The sequence below is a fragment of the Capsicum annuum genome, chromosome 7, assembly GCF_002878395.1.
Source record: "Capsicum annuum cultivar UCD-10X-F1 chromosome 7, UCD10Xv1.1, whole genome shotgun sequence".
NCBI classification, from domain to species: domain Eukaryota; kingdom Viridiplantae; phylum Streptophyta; class Magnoliopsida; order Solanales; family Solanaceae; genus Capsicum; species Capsicum annuum.
In genome coordinates, this window is record NC_061117.1 from 2,068,756 (window position 1) to 2,086,677 (window position 17,922).

General features: G+C 32.7%; 2 protein-coding genes across 2 annotated transcripts; one reads left to right on the forward strand and one right to left on the reverse strand.

Annotated features, from left to right (window-relative positions):
- Positions 1-550: 550 nt before the first annotated feature.
- On the forward strand, positions 551-6,858 carry LOC107854253 (WAT1-related protein At4g30420). The gene is made up of 7 exons (XM_016699259.2): positions 551-810; positions 2,393-2,461; positions 2,576-2,692; positions 3,374-3,632; positions 4,489-4,647; positions 5,537-5,685; positions 6,431-6,858. Exons 1-7 carry the CDS (start codon positions 635-637, stop codon positions 6,666-6,668), a joined length of 1,167 nt encoding a protein of 388 aa, XP_016554745.1. The 5' UTR covers positions 551-634; the 3' UTR covers positions 6,669-6,858.
- Positions 6,859-13,809: 6,951 nt separating this feature from the next.
- On the reverse strand, positions 13,810-17,307 carry LOC107854231 (tetraspanin-8). Its single transcript, XM_016699228.2, has 2 exons — positions 16,499-17,307; positions 13,810-14,270 (listed from the first exon to the last, which is right to left on the reverse strand). The coding sequence occupies exons 1-2, from the start codon at positions 16,997-16,999 to the stop codon at positions 13,965-13,967; spliced, it is 807 nt and encodes a 268-aa protein (XP_016554714.1). The 5' UTR covers positions 17,000-17,307; the 3' UTR covers positions 13,810-13,964.
- Between the last annotated feature and the right edge of the window lie 615 nt (positions 17,308-17,922).

The following is a 17,922-nucleotide window of genomic DNA, read 5'->3' on the forward strand; positions in this document are numbered from 1 at the left end:
TATTCTTTAATAACAGATATCATCCTATCCTTCACATTTCACAAAATATCTCTCATCAAAAAAACAAATTAATCGATGGAATTATATTGTAACAATAGTTACCAAAAAAAATTACCACATAAATAGCAAAATGTTCAAAAACTTATTGCAAAAAAATAAAAATAATAATAATAATTTATAATAACTCTATTATTTCTATGACGTGGCGCCACATTGACAGAAATATTCTTTAATAACAATATCATCCTATCTTTCACATTTCGCAAAATATATCTCTCACCAAAAAATAAATTAATCAATCAAATTATATTATAACAATAGTTTAATAACATTTGCATAAAGTATTATCTTTTATAAATCTACCAAAAATATTTATAAATATCTTTTAACTAGTTGCTAGGAACCTACATGGATCCTCATCATGTTACTTTAATTTTTTATTTTATTTTATTTTCCTACATGTTATTTGTCAATGCCATATAATATACAGTTGTACTAAAGTACAAATTAATTATTACTATATATTGTTTTGTTTTATTCTCTATGGTTTGCTTATATATCAACAAAAATTTTCCCATAGCAAATCAACATAAGTCTGTGTTGAAATATTTAATATTTGTTTTTTTAGGAAAATATGGAGTTTGAAAATTATAAACCTACAATTGTTATGATTGTTATGCAATTTATATATGCTGCTAATACATTATTTTGTAGAGGTGCTCTTGTACAAGGATTGAGTGCTAGAGTTTTTGTAGTTTATAGACAAACTATAGGATTTCTCCTCATTGCTCCTATTGCATTTGGGCCAAGGTATGTGTACATTCTTACCCCCATCCCCCACCTCACCCCACCCCATCCCGGACTCCATTTGCTCTTTTTCTTTAAAGAAGTTTTTTCAGGATTTTTATCTGACAGAATTTTGATTTTTGATTCTAATGATCAAATAATCATTGAGTTTTCCTCTTTCTGAATATATATAACACATATAAGGAGACCTTCCCCGGGTCTGGTCTTTTCCTCGAAAGAAATTTTTACAAGATTTTTATCTACTAAAATTTTGACTTTTGACGAATGAATTATAATCATTGAGTCTTTCTCTTTCTGAATATATAACACATATAAAGAGTGTGTTCGCTTCTTACCCTCCTCCCACCCACCACCCACCCCACCCCTTACCCCGCTTGGTCCTTTTCTCGAAAGAAGTTTTTACAGAATTTTTATCTATTAAAATTTTGACTTTTGATTCTGACGAACGAATAATCATTGAGTCTTTCTCTTTATGAATATATAACATATATAAAGAGTGTGTACACTGTTACCCTCCTCCCCCCCACCCCCCAACCCCACCCACTCCCACCCCCGATCTTTTTTTCAAAAGAAATTTTTACAGGATTTTTATCTCTTAAAATTTTTGATTTTTGATTTTGATGAACTAATAATTATTGAGTATTTCTCTTTCTGAATATCTAACACATATAAGGCGTGTGTATACTCTTACCCTCCTCCCTCTTCCCCCCCCCCCCCTACCCCCCACCCTCACGCCCACCCTTTACTCCGTCTGATACTTTCCTCGAAAGAAGTTTTTTCAGGATTTTTATCTACCAAAATTTTAACTTTTGATTCTAATGAACAATAATTCATTGAGTCTTCCTCTTTCTGAATATATAGCACATATAAGGGAACCTGCCAATAATCAAATTTTTATTTGGTCCTTTTCTCAAAAGAAGTTTTAACAGGATTTTTATCTGTCAGAATTTTGACTTTAACACATATAACACATATAAGGAGACTCGCCAATAGATACATTTTGGAGTTTTATGTTTTTTTCCTTTTTGAAAAGTATTTTTACTCACAAATAAAATATCAAAAAATAATTTTCAAGAAAATGATTTTTGTCGTACCAAATACATTATGAATATCGCGAAGTGAGTGAACCTTTATTTTTATTTTACTTTATATATGTTCTTATATCTTCTTTTGGTATAATCATTTTGTATTTGAGAGTTACTAACCTGACTAGTAGATTCCCGTTGTTTAGGGTCCATTTAAAGGGATAGCGTCCCTACTTAGGGGATTTTCATTTTCAAGACTTGAACTCGTCTATAGTAATCCAGATTCCCGTCATTAGAGTCTAAAGGGATCGGATAGGATCCCCTAGCTACCGAGGGGTTTTTTCATTCTTAAAATTTGAACCGAAACTTCTGATTAACGATGCTGGTCACACTCTTTGTGGTTGTAGGGACTTATACTATTGTTCTAAATTATACTAAAAAATGCTAGTTATATATTTATGATCTTTTTTTTTATAATTTTTTTGGACTTATACTATTGTTCTAAATTATACTAAAGAAATGCTATTATATATTTATAATTTTTCTTAATTTTATTACAGAAGGAAAACAGATAGTATTTGCTTGGGATGGAAGAGCTTTTGGTTGATATTCTTGGCTTCTCTAATTGGGTAATTAAACTAGCAAATCTATAATGATTAATTTTTTTCAAAAAAAATTCCACATTTATTTTTAAATTTACATAAATAGCAATATTTAATTTATCTCTATTTTGATTTATGCAGTGTAACAATAAATCAGAATATTTATTTTTCTGGTTTATATTATTCTTCATCTTCTATTGCAAGTGCAACTTCCAATCTTGTTCCAGCATTCACTTTTCTTATGGCATGGGTCATGGGGTAAGTATTAAAAAAAAAAATTATTTAAAAAAAAAAAAATTGTCGAAAATTATAGTTTGCGCTATCAGAAAATCACTAATTTCTATAGAATTTGGCTCGTCGGTAACATTTCCTTTGGAGTATTCGTCAAAAACCCTTATCGACTAGCTGAATTTCATCCATTTGAACTTAGCGATTTTCTGGTAGTGTTATTGGAATTTGGCTCATCGGTAATGTTTCTGATGGATAACTTAGAAAAAAATCAATTTTATATAGAAAATTTGTCGAAAATCGCTAATTTCCATGGAGTTCATCGAAATATTGCTTGTTGGTGACGTTTTAGACGGAATATCCGTCGAATATCCTTTATCGACGAGCCAAACTTTGATGGGACGTCTGTCGAAAATAAGCGGTTTTTCTAGTAGTGTTATTCGAACTTGGCTCATCAATAATGTATAGAAAAGAGTATCCATCAGAAAATCCCTTATCGATGAGCCAAATTTTGATAGGACGTCCGTCGAAAATTACCGACTCTGGTAGTGTTATTAGAATTTAGCTCATCAATCGATAATGTTTCCAATAGAGTATTCGTTAGAAATCTCTTACCGATGAGCCAAATTTTGATAGAAAGTCTGTTAAAAAATAACGATTTTCGGGAAATGTTCTTAATTAATATTTTTGTTATTTTTTTTTGAAATTTAGATTAGAGAAAGTGCAAATGAAAAGCTTGAGAAGTATAGCAAAGGTGATTGGAACAATTTTATGTGTTGCTGGAGCTATTGCAATGGCATTAATTAAAGGGCCAAAGTTACTAAATTCAGAATTTATTCCAACAAATGGATTATTATTATTAACTCTTGGCAAAGAAAATAATTATGAGAATTTGGATTCTAATTGGATGCTTGGTGTAATTTTGCTAATTGCAAGTGCTATTTGCTGGTCACTTTGGCTCATTTTACAGGTATATTTTTATTATCTTTACTGTCAATATTTTTCTTTCTTCAATATTTTTATTTTTTATTATTTTTACTGTCAGTATTTTTCTTTCTTCAATATTTTTATTATATTATAGCGAGTTACTTTTGTATTTCTTTTGAGTTGTTGATCAAGGAACTATTTATAACAAGTGAAATAAATTATCTGAAATTTTACTCGGACGATTTGTTATAACGTGTTAAATTACCTGAATATGAGTTTATCGAATGACTACTATATATCTCTTGCTTTCTCTTGTATTTGTCATGCCTTCTTTACTTCCGTATGTCTGTTCTTTTACTTTTCATAAATGCGATATTTGAGCTGATGATCATTTAGAAACAGTCTCTATACCTCCTCGAGGTAGTGGTGAAGTTTGTGTACACTGTACCTTCCCCATATCTCACTCGTGAAATTGTTGTTGTCGGTGGTGCTAATTATTGAATTTTGTGAACATGTTAAATTACTTTATATATATATTCTCGTATTTTTGCTATGCCTTCTTTACTTCTGTATGCTCATTTTCATCATACTATTTCGAAATGCGGTATTTGAGCCGACAGTTTTTTAGAAACAACCTCTCTGCCTCCACGGGGTAGGGGCAAAGTCTGTGTACACTCTACCTTCCCAAAATCTTACCCTTGAAATTTATGAATTTTGTGAACATGCTAAATTACATTATATATATTCTCGTACTTTTGTTATGCCTTCTTTACTTCTGTATCTTCGTTTTCATACTGTTCTGAAATGTGATATTTGAGCCGACAATCTTTCAGAAACAGCCTCTCTGAGGTCTTACCTTCCCCAGATCTTCCTCATGAAATTTTGAATTTTGTGAACAGGTGACATTGTCAGAAAATTGTCCAGATCATATATCTTTAACAGCATGGTTATGTCTATTTGCTGCAATTCAATCTGCCATTGTCACTTTCTTCATTGAACCTCATATTAATACATGGAAAATAACTTCATCACTTGAGCTCATTTCTTGCTTATTTACTGTAAGTATTATACACATTTAATTTTCCATTTGAATATTACAAATTACAACTGAAAATTGTTAGTTTATTTGGTACGACGGAAGTCATTTCTCGTAAAAAAATATTTTCTTAGAAAATGTTCTGGTGTTTATCTGGTGAGTAAAAGATAAACTTCTGATCAACTTTTTGGTCTTATAGTTATTTCTTAGTATATCGAGGATAACGAAAATAAAAGTGTCTTTGATATGACGAAAGTCTTTTTCATTAAAAATATTTCTTAGAAAATATTTAAATGTTTATTTGGTGAGTAAAAGATAAACTTCTGATCAACTTTTTGGCCGTATAGTATTTTTTAGTATATCGAGGATATTGAAAATAAAAAAAGTGTGTTTGGTATGATAAAAGTCATTTTTCGTTACAAATATTTCTTAGAAAATATTCCAATGTTTATCTAGTGAGTAAAAGATATATTTTGAATATTACAAATTACAATTGAAATTGTTCAGTTTATTTGATATGCCGAAAGTCATTACTCGTGAAAAAATATTTTCTTAGAAAATATTCAGGTGTTTATCCAGTGAGTAAAAGATAAACTTCTGATCAACTTTTTGGTCTTATAGTATTTCTTAGTATATCGAGGATATTAAAACATAAAGAAGTGTATTTGATACGACGAAAGTCATTTTCCATCAAAAATATTTCTTAGAAAATATTCTGGTGTTTGGCGGCGAGTAAAATGACTTTCGTCTCCATAGGAATAAATATTGTTTGAAAACTAAACACTAGAAAGTAACTTTTAATTTTTATAAAAAATGACTTTTGTTATACCAAACGCACGCGATTATTGTTATTATTATATTTTCATTAATTATACTGATAATTTTTTTTTTTAATTTTTTTTAATAAATAGGGATTTGCATCAGCAGTTACTTTTTTTGGACAAGCTTGGTGTATTTCAAAAAGAGATCCATTATTTTCAGCAATGTTTAATCCATTAAATACTGTTATAGTAACAGTATTTGCCTCAATATTTATGCATGAAGAAATGTACACTGGCAGGTAAATTTATCACTAAATAGCATAGCTAATAATTTATTTTTCTTTTTAATAATGTGCTGTTGAATAGAATTAGTAACGGATTTCACTTTTAGGGTGTATTTGATATAGAGAAAAAAATATTTTTAAAATTTTTTCATATTCGGATAGTCAAAATATGTTCTACAAGTAATATTTCACGTTGATTGTGGTTTTTTCACTTTCATATACACCTCATTTTCACACCCCACCCACTATACGATCCCTACCCGCAGGTACGCCCCATCCCCACCTCCTGTAGTATTAGTCTAGATTATATATAAATATATGTTTTTGGAAAAAAAGGTTCGAAATATACTTAAATTTTGGCGAAATTTTCTGTAACACGCTTCAACTTTGCGAGGGTTCTATGATCCCCTCGACTATTTATTACTGTATTTTTGTGCTCAATTGGACCACTGCATGAATACATGCACAATGTGCGTGTAAAGATCTAAAGTGGTCCAGCTGGATAAATATATGCTACAGAAATACAATAATAAATAGTTATGGGGTCATAGGACCTCCTCAAAGTTGAGGCGTGTTACAGAAAGATTCGCCAAAATTTAGGTATATTTCTGACTTTTTTTCCAATATTTTTTACTCATATACCAAACACAAAAAAAATGTTTGCCTTCATATCGAACACATTTTTAACTATTATATTTCTTTGTTAGTAATATTATGATAAGATTATTTAATAATTTTTTATTTTTTTTTGGAATTTCAGTTTGGTGGGATCACTTGCTGTGATTTTTGGACTATATGTGGTACTATGGGGAAAAGCAAAGGACAAAAAAGAAGAAAATCTTATTGCAGAAGAAGAGCCAATGAAGCAAAATAATATTCAAGAAACTACAATTATAATTCAAGATTCAAATAATTCAGATTTAATTACAAGTTGTAAAATAGATTTAGAGGAACCCCTTTTGATTAAAAAATCAACAAGTCATGAAGATGATAAATAGTGTAAAAATTAAGAGAATTAGAGGAATTTTCGAGTATTTGGCGATCTCAGATGTGTTGATATCAGTAATAATTTATTATTTCGATGAGTCGTTTCGAGAAAAAGAACTGTGACAACTAGTCATAATTTAATTTAATTCCTTCATATGTATGAGTATTTATTTTGTTGTATGTAACTAGCCATTTCTTTTTTATTTTCTTCTATATAAAATTTGTTTTAGGGATTTTGTTACTATTATTTTTTTTTCTCTATAAAATTAGGGAAGCGAAACTGAAATAATTCAGACATGTGAATATCGAGGTGTGAGAATGTATCAGTTAGGAGGTGCAAAAGTTTGGCTGTAGCAGGCAAGGGCGGAGCTACCTTATAGTTAAAGAATTCGTCTGAACTTCTTTCGGCGAAAAATTATACTATTTATATATGGTTAAAATTATTTTTTTATGTATATATAGTTGACGCTGAACCCCCTTTAGACAGTTCGTGCGCTTACTTCTTTCGATTATGAACCTCCTTAGTAAAATTTTGCCTCCGCCACTGATAGCATGAGTTAGGGGAGGTAGGCCAAAGAAGAACTGGGGGGAAGGGGGCGGCGTTTAGAAAAGACATGTCACAATTTCAGCAAACTAAGGACACGAACATATATTGTAAAAGTATGGAGTCGAGGATTGTGTAGAAGGTTATCGCTAATCTCTTATTCTTCGATGTATATTACTATTTGTTGCTGCATTTGTTATACATCTTGTTGTTTTTCTTTTACTAGTAGTATTCAGTTATCGCATAATCACTTATTCTTCGATGTGTTACTATATGTTGTTTAGATGATCACATGGAGTATTTTAAAAGACAAGAAATATTTTTAAGTGCAGAAAAATTCATACAAAATCTGTGGAAAAATGCAGGTTTATATATCCATTAAGTGCCCTTTCCGAAAGGTGGCAATGGTTCACCGGAAAGGTGGCAATGGTTCACCGAAAATGTATATCCTTTCTGAACAGTCATGTCTGTCCATTCGAAAGAGTGTGTCTTTTTCGAATAGCCACAACCATCCAAATAGTCATACATTTTCCCCAAATAGTGTGTTTTTTACTCAAAGAGTTGCGTCCCTTCCAAACAACTTTTCATTTTTCATTCACACCAATTGAACCTAACAATATCTTGCTATTTTGCAGAGGCGGAGCCAGCCTAGTAATAGGAGGTTCGTCCAAACGTTCTTCGATGAAAAATTACACTATTAATATATGATTAAAATAATTTTTATGTATATACTGTAGATGTTGAACCCTTTTAATAAATTTTTCTTCAGATTTTGTATCCCCTTAGCAGAAATTCTGACTCTACTTCTGTTATTTTATTATTCATGTTGGTACATTTATCTTAAATAATCCTGCCTGTTATTTTGTACCTCTTATAAACTTAAAAATATCAAGCCTTAGACAAGTCACATCATGTCAAAGTCAAGCAAATTGTGGGTGTCAAAATTAAAAGTCGTTTGGTTATAGAATTTTTTTTTTTTAAAAAAAATTCGTTTACTTTAATAAAAAAAGTAAAAAATATATTGTGTTTGGTCATGAATTTTCTAACTCCAATTTCGAAAAATTATTTGAAAAAATGAAAATAAGTTTTACTTATTTTCACTTTTTTTACTCAGACTTTTCTCACAAAATTAAAAAAAATAACTTTAATTTATATTCATGGCCAAACACAACTCCAACTCCAATTCCAAAAAAAATAATTTTCATGGTCAAACGGGGCATAATAATACATGTGCAAACATGTGTCCCCAACTCAACAAATTGCCATATTTTTCTTTTTATCTTTTTCTTTTTCTTAAAGATAACCTTTGACAAATAGTAGTTTTTTTTTTAAATAGAATTCTTGTTCTATCTATTGCTCAATAATTCATCTACTAGTTCAAATCAAGAAATGATTTAATCAGAAATCTCGAATTTAAATCCTCAGTCATCTTTATTTAGGAGCGCTCAACTCCTTGTGTAAAATTTTCCAAAGCAAATAGTATGAATTTAGTCAAATCGTAATACAATTATCAGACAACAGATAAAATAAAAAAGAAATCAAAAAATACAAAATTTCCCACCATATAAATCTAGGAATTGGTGAAAGTCTCCATCTAATCATGAAGAGCATACCTATCTTTGATTGGAAGCGCTTTATTTTTAATATAAAAATTTTTAGCACGATTTAGTCAGATCTCAACACAAATAAAATATCAAAAATATTTTATTCATAATATTTAGTTAAACCTTGTATTCAAATAATATCACTACAAGATTAAGTAGGCCTTTGGCCATAAATATTATTCATAATATTTTGAAATATGTTTTTACTTTATTTTAGGATACTTATTTGATCATGAAAATAAAAAAAAATATTTCGAATTCGTTTTCGCAATTTTTAAATTTTTGAAAAATATCTCTCGAAGTATTTTCACTATTTTTGAATTCATTTTTTTTTCTTACCACTCTATTTTTAAATACTACCACAACTTTTTATTTTGTACAAAAACCACCACCAAATTAAAAACAATGTCAACTACAACTCCCATTTTTTAATTTTGGAATGTCCAATAATACTTATCCAGTTTATAAAATCAATAGATAATTACTTTTTTTTTTTTTATCCATTTTACCCTTAACATTAAATACGATCCATTATCTAATATATTTTTCAAAACATTAAATTTATTATGATCAAAGGTTAATATGATAGAATTATTCCTATTATTTACCGCATTTTAATCCATGTGCCAATAAGAAAGTGGACAAGTAAAGATGGATGGAGAAAATAATTTTAAAAATTGAGAGTATAAATCATATTTATAAAAATGCACATTCAAAGCCTAAAATATTTTTAAAAAATACTATGACCAAACACAACTCCAACTCTATTTTCAATTTTAAAAAAATATCAAATAAAGTAAATACATTTTAAATTTTATAGTCAAACAAATCCTAAGAATATTTACCCTTAACTTGAATTCACATGGACTTATTAGTCCAAAATATATCAATCATAACAACTTTATGTTAAAATGAACCATTTGAAACATCAAATTCAACAAGTTTACTCTAATTTTGAACATAAAAATACAACCAAATTAAATAAAAAGCAATAATGTAAATTGAACTAAATATAATAATATTTCTTTTATATTATTTATATTTTTGTATCACATATATTCATGAACAAGCCACATATTGATTATTTAATGTAACATCAAGACTTTGTCCAGCATATGTGAAAAATACATTACTTTGTGCATAAATGTTAAAACCTTTATTAACAATATAAATATCATTATGGTCCTTTGTGATGATATTTGTGTTAATTTTAGTAACAGAATTGAAATTTGGAATATTTAATTTCACTTGAAATAAATTGCATGCACATGTAATTGTTAAAGTCACTTTCCATATTTGTTGTCCTTTAATTACTCCTGATTTTGCTTGGGTGATATTTATTGGATTGCATGTGGAACTCTCAATGCCTGAAAAGTAAAAAATAAAAAAGTAAGAAATTAAAAACAATAAAAATTATATAGACATATAATCTTGATTTCCATCACATTATATTCGGATCGCGTGTTGTAGGGTTCATTTTGGGTGTAGGGCTTTCATACCCAAATGGAGGGATCTCAACCATCCCCGACAAACCAAGTCGGATTGCGTATTATAGGGCTCATTTTGGGTGTAGCGCTCCCAGCATGAGTCTTTTTATATCCAGATGGAAGGATCACAACCATCCCACACGAATCAAGTCGGATCGCGTGTTGTAGGGCCCATTCTGGGTGCAGTGTTTCCAACATGAGTTTTTTCATATCTAGATGGAGGGATCCCAACCATCCTGCACAAACCAAGTCGGACCGCGTGTTATATGGCTCATTCTGGGTGCAGCGCTTCTAACATGAGTCTTTTCATACCCAGATGGAGGGATCTCAACCATTCCCGACAAACCAAGTCGGATTGCGTATTGTATGGCTCATTTTGGGTGTAGCACTCCCAGCATGAGTCTTTTTATATCCAGATGGAGTGATCCCAACCATCCCACACGAATCAAGTCGGATCGCGTGTTGTAGGGCCCATTATGGGTGCAGCGTTTCCAACATGAGTCTTTTCATATCTAGATGGAGAGATCCCAACCATCCTGCACAAACCAAGTCGGACCGCGTGTTATGGGGCTCATTCTGGGTGCAATGCTTCTAACATGAGTCTTTTCATACCCAGATGGAGGGATCTCAACCATCCCCGACAAACCAAGTCAGATCGCGTGTTATAGGACTCATTTTAGGTGTAGCGCTCCCAGCATGAGTCTTTTTATATCCAGATGGAGGGATCCCAACCATCCCACACGAATCAAGTCGGATCGCGTATTGCAGGACCTATTCTGGGTGCAGCATTTCCAACATGAGTCCTTTCATATCCGAATGGAGGGATCCCAACCATCCCACACAAACCAAGTTGGATCGCGTTTTATAGGGCCCTTTCTGGATATTGCGCTCCCATTATGAGTCTTTTTATACCCGGATGGAGGGATCCTGACCATCCCACACAAACTAAGTCAGATCGCGTGTTGCAGGACCCATTCTGGATGCAGTGCTCCCAACCATCCCACATAAACCAAGACGAATCGCGTGTTGCAAGGCTCATTTTGGGTGCAACGCTCCCAACATGAGTCTTTTTATATCCAGATGGAGGGATCCTAAACATTCCATATGAACCAAGACGGATCGCGTGTTGCAGGACCTATTCTGGGTGCAGTGGTCCCAGCATGAGTCTTTTCATACCCAGATAGAGGGATCCCAACCATCCCATACAAATCAAGTCAGATCGCATGTTGCAGGGCCCATTCTAAGTATAACACTCCCAACATGAGTCTTTTCATGCCCAGATGGAGGGATCCCAACCATCCCACACAAACCAAGTCAGATTGAGTGTTGTAGGGCCCATTCTGAGTGCAACGCTCCCAACATGAGTCTTTTCATTCCCGAATGAAGGGATCCCAACCATTCCATAAAAAACAAGTCGGATTGAGTGTTGTAGGGTCCATTCTGAGTGCAGCGCTCCCAACATGAGTCTTTTCATACCCGGATGGAGGGATCCCAACTATCCCACACAAACAAGTTAGATTACGTATTGCAGGGCCCATTCTGGGTATAACAATCCCAACATGAGTCTTTTCATATGCAGATAGAGGGATCCCAACCATCACACACAAACTAAGTTGGATCGTGTGTTGTAGGGCCCATTCTAGATGTAGCGCTCCCAACATGAGTTTTTTCATAGCCAGATGGAGGGATCCCAATTATCCGACACAACTATATATATATATATATATATATATATATATATATAAAGAGAGGATAAATAAAAGAAAAAAAGAGTTGAGATTAATAACTACCTCCACACATGAGAGCAAGATAGAAAACTAAACAAACTTTGACCAAGGTTGCCATTGAAACTTTTTGCAAGCAATTCTTAAGTGAGATATTGCTATATGTGAATTATGTTATTTTCACCCTATCAAACCTTTAATTTATAAAAAGTTCATGGAAGGGAAATTAAAGAAAAATATTTAAAGGGAAGTTATGTTAAGGTAAGTAATATATAAATCATAAATTCTACATTCTAAGAAAACCAACAAATAATTATGTTTGACTTATAACTCTAAATTCCATTGAAATTGTAGTTTATCTTGTAAATTTATAATTTTTCACATAATGTCTCATAATTTAGATATATAATTTTATTTTAGATACTTGAATTTTTTTTTAGCTGAATTTCCACACCTATATCCTAGTCAGTTGATACCTTACAACCCTAAGAAGACACAAAACAACCCCTAAAAACGTCACAAAACACACCACAAATCGAGAGCCCAAGGAACCAAGTCTCGGCCAAGAATAACAGCACAAGAATGAAAAGAAAATCCGAGAATGCTTCAACAATGGAGAGATAATAACGGTATAACCACACCAAATCGGCAACAACACTACATTAATGTGATGAACAATAAGCTTACAATAACACCAATCAACTAGTACAAGAAAACAAGACACAACTACTACAAGATGAAAACAAAAGTAAAGGGATAGATAGTTAGACAAAGGTGGTGTAAATCCTAGTAACCAAAGAGTACATAAAACTCTAAGACCCTAACACCTCCACACAAGATTACCTAACTCTTACAATGACATAAGAGAGGATTCCACTACTCAAGCGTCAAGGTTTCTCAAAGACAAGCAATTACAAGAAATTCCACCCTTGAATTGCTATCCTAGTTACAAGTTTTGATTTGCCTCAAGTAGAGAGAGGACTTTGGTGTTTCAAATGTCAAGACTTACAACAATAATCAACTAAGTTATGAAAATCCCTAATACTAAACTATATATAGTCTCCTTATTACATAAAAGATAAAATGACCAAAAGACCCTTAATGAAAAGGGGGCGCCCCTCTAGTGTAATAAATGAGCAAATAGGGCGGCTTTGGTGTGTCTTTGATCCTTCTCACGTCTCATTGGACTTCCTAGGATGATACTTTGCTGCACTTATACACACGTTGATCTTCATAGTCGCACTTGTATTATCAGTGGCGGATGTAGAGTAGAACGGAACCCACACCTGCTACCGTAAGCCTTAAAATTACATAGAAAAATCTCCAAAAATTATAAATATTAATAGGTAAAAATCCATAACTAAACCAAGGGATAGCTTAGTGTAGGAAAGGAGCCCTTGGAAACCCACAAGATTAAAATTCTGAATCCGCCTTTGATCCTGATGGCAGATAGATCAAGGTATGCAGCATTCATAGTGAAACTAAATTAATACAAAAATAAAATTCAAAATTTGGAAGAAAAAAAAACTAGTCGAAGAGGATTCAACATCTAAAAGATATACATAAAATTTTTAACCACGTATTAATAGTATAATTTTCCGTCAAAGGAAATGAACCCCTAGTAAAAAACTGGCTTCGGTGTCCGGTACCACATTTAAGCCCGACTAATCAAAATTCGTGCCGTGTAGGGTTCATTCAGGGTAACACTCACTACTAGGGATTTTTCCATAGTCAGGGATCGGGTGAGATCTCCGGTTAAGGGACTGTTAAAAGTATCACTTGTAAACAAAGAATACAATAATAGGAATTCACATATATCAAAAATCATCCAAACTGTCTATCAGAAGAAATAGAGTCTGTACAATGAAGAACACAAACTCATACTAAGTGATCTATAGTCTATACGATATGATACGATACGCAACATAACCAGTCGAGTCGAGTGCGTTCAAGGATAACGCTTCCAAGCATTGTCCTCTCTGTTGTTCCTGAAGGCACAGCATCCAATAGAGTAGACGACGATGAGGAAGATGAGGAAAATGATGTTGAGCACAGCCACCCTCTTCCAGTCGCTCTTGATGTTATCGAGCAGCCCGGCTTTGCAAGATTGGCAGCCGTAGCACAGTACATTTGGATCGTTGCTCCATGTAGTACAGTCTGGATTGGTAACGGATGATGAGTTCGCTGGCTTTGTCCAGTTTGTTGGGCTCACGTACTCGAAGTTACAGTCATTTGATGGCTTGCAGCAACCAGACTACAAAGATAATTAACCAGGTCAGGAACATATAACAAGAAAACTACGTAAAACAAAACCAGCGCGGCATTGAACAAACAGTAGAGGGTCATTCCCGTGCTGGATTTAAACAAAGAAAATCAATAGCGAAAGAAGTCTAGAGCTATGATTTCCCTCGAAAAAACCAACATATTCAAAAAGACAGAGGAGCAAGGACCAAGCAAGAACCCAACATGTGCGAGTTGTCCACTAGATTCAATCACAAAGCAAGACGACAGAAATATTTATACAATAACTACCAGTAGACACCGGCAAAATAACTAGTGCTATAAGCGCGCCTAACCAAACATAGAGGCAAAACGATTGATGGTGCAGCATCTTTATCTACGTTGTTCGGACTCTCCAAAAAATGTCATCACATGCATGGATCGTTCAAAAGCAATGCATTTTTTGCAGGATCCAATATGAGTCCGAGCAGTACAGATTTTTACAATCACAGCCTTATAGCGGCATAGAAAGAAACTCTGACTGGGGGACTCAAAGGTTACATATATACCACACCTAAGAGTTAACATGTGATCCTCTAACGCCAAGGGTATTCAAACATTCATATACGTAGAAAAATATTATTGTTTTTTCCAATTTGCGAAATATAACTTTTCAACATGTGGCCCCATGACGATAGGCTAATTAAACAAAAAGCCTCAACCTTTAAGACAATATCTTCAAACTTTTTTCTGAGGAAACAAAAAGAATCAACTCTTTAACTCAACAGCCACTTTTAGAAATGGCTATTAAAAGGTATGAATGCCTTTAAACATAGAGTTAAATAAAGCTGGTTTTCTTTTAGAATAAAAAGGCTTATCATCACTTTCACCAAACTAACTTAAATGATTGTAAAGGTGTAACCCTTTTACACAAAAAGAACCATAATAACCATTACTACCAATAGAGTCAAAAAGTCCTAAAGTTTTTTCAACTTTATATAAAGTAGAGCAAAATAAAGTTCTTAACTAACTAGAGAAAAGTTATTGAGTAGTTATAGGTTTTCAACAGCTCATTAATCAACAAAGCAAGAAGTATTAGGTCAACTACCAGAAAATGCTATGTTGCTCAACCCTTCAAAAGAATATTGACGAGTGCATATCGGATCCTCTGAAAATAGTGCATTTTTGGAGGATCACGATTTTCATCACGCGGTTCATCATCTACTATATATAGAGCGTGATATTCCAGTGAAGGAGTTCCTAAGGCAAGATTTACATGGACAAAACAAAACCAGAAAGGAATCACGATTTTCATCATGCGGTTCATCATCTACTATATATAGAGCGTGATATTCCGGTAAGGAGTTCCTAAGGCAAGATTTTCATGGACAAAACAAAAATAGCAAAGGAATCACGATTTTCATCACGCAGTTGATCTCATCTACTATATATACAGTGTGATATTCCGGTGAAGGGGTTCCCCAAGGCATGATTTTCTTGGACAAAACAAAACCAACGACGACGGCTGGATTTTCACGAAGGGGGTTCATGATCTATTATATACACCCTCTACTATACAACAACAACAACAACAAAACCAACAATGAAGGCAGGATTTTCACGAAGAGGGTTCATCATCTATTATATACACCATCTATTATACAACTACTACAACAAAACCAACAACAAAGGCAGAATTTTCACAAAGTGGGTTCATCATCTATTATATACACCATCTACTATACAAGAACAACAACAACAAAACCAACAACGAAGGCAGGATTTTCACAAAGGGTTCATCATCTATTATATACACCAACAACAACAAAACCAACAACAAAGGCAGGATTTTCATGAAGGGGTTCATCATCTATTATCTATACCATCTACTATACAACAACTACAACAACAAAACCAACAATGAAGGCAGGATTTTCACGAAGGGTTCATCATCTATTATATACACCAACAACAACAAAACCAACAAAAAAGGCAGGATTTTCAGGAAGGGGTTCATCATCTATTATCTATATCATCTACTATACAACAACAAAACCAACGACGGCAGGATTTTCACAAAGAGGATTCATCATCTATTATATACACCATCTACTATACAACAACAACCAATATAATCCTAAAAGTCATACACCATCTATTATATACACATAAAAAGCAACATTTAGGCAAATCAAGCATATACACTAAAATAAAAACCATATTAAATTAAACAAAAAACAACAAGATTTACTCTATATATACCTGAAGAGCAGAGAGATGTTCTTGGAAGAAATCATCAGCTTTAGTATTAGACCCTTGATCAATCAACTTCTGACAAATCTTACTATCCTGCAAACAACTATGTATCCTATTCCAATTCTTATCAACTCTTTTCTGCAACCAATTACTATAATCACCAAATCTATACTCCTTATACCCTTTCCCACTTATCTTCTCACCAGCACCTTTATTAGTCACAACAAATGCAAATATAGTAAAACAAAACAACAACAAAATCAACAAGAACATTACTAACAAGTATACCCAAAGTAACCATGTCACTCTACAACATGAGCCAATTATCCCTGCTAATGAAACAAGCAGTATGAACACTCCTAATGCTATTACTGGCTTTTCAAGAAACCTTTCACACTCTGTGTTTGCTTGTTTTGATAGCCAAATACCTCCTCCTATTATTGGTATTGAGATTAACAAAGTCACTATGTTCAATATCCCCACTAAATTGTTGCTACAACGCACCATTTTCCTTTAGCAAGATTCAATCTTTGGGGGTTTTGAGCAAAAATAAGGACACTCCACAAGATCAAGATTCAAGAATGATGTGTTTTGGGCAAAAACAAGAACACCCCACAAGAGAAAAATTCAAGAATGGTGAGTTTTGAAGCAAAACAAGAGGGACCAACAATGGAAAATTTGAAACTTTGAGGGGTTTAGAGCAAAAAACAAGAAATACCCGCAAGAGAAAACTGAAAATCTTGGTGAATGTGGGGAAGTTATGGAGGGATTTGTATGTATTTATAGTAAAATAATAACTGCTCAAAGAAGAGTGGGAAGCGGTGTGAGGAAAGGGGTAAGAAGTTTACAAAGACGCGTATTGTGGCGCGTGGAGTTAACTACTTTGCGGGGCGGGGGCGGGCGGTAGACGGCTCGGTGTTCTAAAGCTTATTTTATGTGTGAATTTCTGGTAAAAAATCAAATCACAAAAGTGTAAGATCGTGAAAAAAGATATTAAATTACATATATGTATAAATTTTGATAGTTGAAGTTTAATTGCAGAAAATTTTAATATTTTTTATAATTATTGAAAATCTTGATTTTGGGTCTTTCGAGATACATAATTAGCTCTTAATATATTCAATGAAGATATAATTTTTCCGTTGTAAAGATACATAATTAACTTTCAATAATTTTTTTTTCAATTTTGAATCTATCGAGATACATAATTAGCTCCCGATATATACAATGAAGATATATAATTAGTTGAGGTTTTTGAAATAATACTGTAAGAATGGAGATTTATGTAAATATGATAAGTTGCGGTGTATGTTTATGCTATTTTGTTATATTATAATATATTCTAATTTTGTAATCGTAAACATGTTATTTAGATATATATCTTCACAAAAAAAAAATCTATTTTTATTAAATATATCACGAGCTAATTA

Bases quoted from the DNA above. Each gene is read 5' to 3' on its own strand.
- LOC107854253 (XM_016699259.2), top strand. From the start codon at position 635: ATGGAGTTTGAAAATTATAAACCTACAATTGTTATGATTGTTATGCAA. The intron at 2,462-2,575 runs GTAATTAAACTA...TGATTTATGCAG, and splicing joins TTCTTGGCTTCTCTAATTGG to TGTAACAATAAATCAGAATA. The intron at 5,686-6,430 runs GTAAATTTATCA...TTGGAATTTCAG, and splicing joins GAAGAAATGTACACTGGCAG to TTTGGTGGGATCACTTGCTG.
- LOC107854231 (XM_016699228.2), bottom strand. From the start codon at position 16,999: ATGGTGCGTTGTAGCAACAATTTAGTGGGGATATTGAACATAGTGACT. The intron at 14,271-16,498 runs GTATATATAGAG...TTATCTTTGTAG, and splicing joins AACATCTCTCTGCTCTTCAG to TCTGGTTGCTGCAAGCCATC.